This window comes from Cebus imitator, unplaced genomic scaffold (assembly GCF_001604975.1).
Source record: "Cebus imitator isolate Cc_AM_T3 unplaced genomic scaffold, Cebus_imitator-1.0 Scaffold71, whole genome shotgun sequence".
Taxonomy (NCBI): Eukaryota; Metazoa; Chordata; class Mammalia; order Primates; family Cebidae; genus Cebus; species Cebus imitator.
In genome coordinates, this window is record NW_016107386.1 from 4,336,641 (window position 1) to 4,339,327 (window position 2,687).

The 2,687-nt window shown below is 37.9% G+C and overlaps 1 protein-coding gene across 2 annotated transcripts in view; it reads right to left on the reverse strand.

The window, feature by feature from the left end:
* Positions 1-2,687, reverse strand: part of CUTC (cutC copper transporter) — a 25,408-nt gene that overhangs the window by 21,230 nt on the left and 1,491 nt on the right. For both annotated transcript variants that reach the window (XM_017531286.2, XM_017531284.2), the window contains exon 2: positions 62-133. In XM_017531286.2, the coding sequence (XP_017386775.1) occupies positions 62-133 (72 nt within the window). The remainder of the gene's footprint in view (positions 1-61; positions 134-2,687) is intronic.

Genomic DNA, 2,687 nt, shown 5'->3' on the forward strand with positions numbered 1-2,687 from the left:
AAAAAAAAAAAAAAAAAAAAAAAGGGTAGCCAACGGTCATTCATTCTCTAATTTCTCTTACCTCCTCTTTCTGCATTCACAGCTGACTCCACTGAGTCAACACAGACTTCCATTAGAAATCCATTTGCTGCTCCTAAAATACATGGAGAACAAAGAGAGTTCATAAAGGTTCTATCCATCCAGACCAATTTACCACAAATAGTTTATATTTTGCTGCCAAAATGCAAATGTTCAATAATAGGTAAATAGATAAGTACACTAGTACCCATGAATGCAATAAAATACCACATTAATTATTGAATTGATGCCTCTAGACTCAAATAGGTACACATACATATATATAAGATATTATACTGGGAAAATGTACATCGAATGCCAAATTAATCTTCCTAAAACAAAGACCTCATCATCACATTCCAGCTAAGATTCTTACAATGCATCTCAATGCCTGCAGAATATATTTAAACTTCATTATAAGGAATATGTGTTTACAAGTAGGACAGACTTCAACTCCATGTCTCACCAACTATTTATTGTGTGATCCTAGATTAGTTTTATATAAAACAAGATAGATTTTACTATCTACCTCAGATAGTAGTGAGGATTAAATGGGATAATTCATGTAAAGTGCATAGTCTCAAGAAACAAAAAATATTAGCTAATTGGCTGGGCATGGTGGCTCATGGCTGTAATCCCAGCACTTTGGGAGGCTGAGGCAAGTGGATCATATGAGGCAGGAGCTGGAGACCAGTCTGGCCAACATGGTAAAACCCCATTACTACTAAAAATACAAAAATTAACAAGGCATGGTGGTGTGTGCCTGTAATCCCAGTTACTCAGGAGGCTGAGGCAGGAGAATCACTTGAACCTGGGAGGCAGAGGTTGCAGTGAGCTGAAATTGCATCACTGCACTCCAGCCTAGGTGACAGAGCAAGACTCGGTGTCATTCCTTCTTATGCCTCCAGATCTCCCCAGTCCCTCCTTAATGCCTTCTCCTCCACCCAGAGTTCCTTGTGGCTTCATCTTTGAATAAAATTTCCCAAGGAACATTTCCATGATTTTCATTCTCTCCCAAAGTAGAATATTTTATGTCCTTCTTTTGAACTCATTTAACTCTTCCTGAGTTATAAAACCCCAATTGTTCCTCCTTAAAACATGAATTACTTTCTACCTTTTATTATTTATGCAGATAAATGTCTGATCACTTTTACTTGACTTAAAGTGCCTTAGTTTTTGTTTTTTTGTTTTGTTTTGTTTTTAAATACAGAGCCTTGCTCTGTCATCCAGGCTGAAGTACAGTGGCATGATCTCAGCTCACTGCAACCTCCACCTCCCGAGCTCAAGCAATTCTTGTGCTTCAGCCTCCTCAGTAGGTGGGACTACAGGTATGCCACAAGACCTGATTAATTTTTGTATTTTATGTAGAGATGGGGTTTCGCCATGTTGCCCAGGCTGGTCTCAAACTCTTAGACTCAAGCGATCCACCAGCCTCAGCCTCCCAAAGTGCTGGGATGACAGGTGTGAGCCACCACGCCTGGTCTCCTAAGTAAGGTATTCATGTGAGAAATCTTTATCATCACCCACACCAAGCACAGTATCTACCATGGTGAACAATAATCAAATATTTACTAAAGTCTGAATAATTACAACTTCATAAATATTAATGTATTTCTATTACAAAATGTGATGTAAACAGTTTTGAGTTTTTTCTGTAAGCACAAAATTTTTTAAAAATTACCAAAACAATGCACACTTCATGCAATGAGACCTAAGAGAACGTTTCTCAAATACTGGTAATGGTCAATCCTAATCCTGGTGGGGTGTGATTTGAAATTATTTTTATTTTCTTTTTACTTTTCTTTATTGCTTTTTTCCTACCCAATATTGCTTTTATAATTTAAAAAAGCAATTTTTACTTTGAAAAACAAACAAAACAAAAACCTATCATCTGCTAACATCAAACTGCAACTGCCCATTTAAGACTATCAGTCCCAAACTGTGAAAGAGTTAAGTGTCAATCTATGCTCTTAACAGCACTGCATTGTTAACTCCCTAAGTTTCCTGACAGCTACCAGACCAGCTGTCAGATCAGTGGCACTGGCCCATGCTGCAGGGGGACTATTTGCTTCACACAAGAAAGAACCCCAGCCAGAAGATGGAGAGAAGTACAAAAACGGCTATGACAGAAGGCAGAATAGGCAGTTGTCCCAAGCAACAAAGTTATAGAGACCAAAGGAGAAGCAGCAGCAGTTCTCAAAGTGTAGCAGTCCAGGTAGCTTTGGGGGCCTCTGAGACTCTTTCAGAGTCTGCAGGACAACAACCATTTTCATAATAATACTAAGACTTTTTTTTGCCTTTTTCACTCACAGGCGTTTTATTTTTTTATTTCTTTTGAGACTGAGTCTCACTCTGTCACCCAAGATGGAGTGCAGTGGCAGGATCTCGGCTCACTGCAACCTCCGTGAAGAGGCGTTTTCAAGAGGCTACTTGACACGTTAGACTGAATGAAGCAACGGGTATGAGAATCCAGCTGTCTTCCATTAAAACATATTGAAGAAACTTGCAAAAATATAAAATTTGCCATTCTTTTGCTATTTTGTTGTTTAGGAACATTTCTTTTTCATAAAAAATGTTATGTAAACATGTAATGGGTTTACTATAGTTATTTTCTTTTTTTTTTTTTTTTT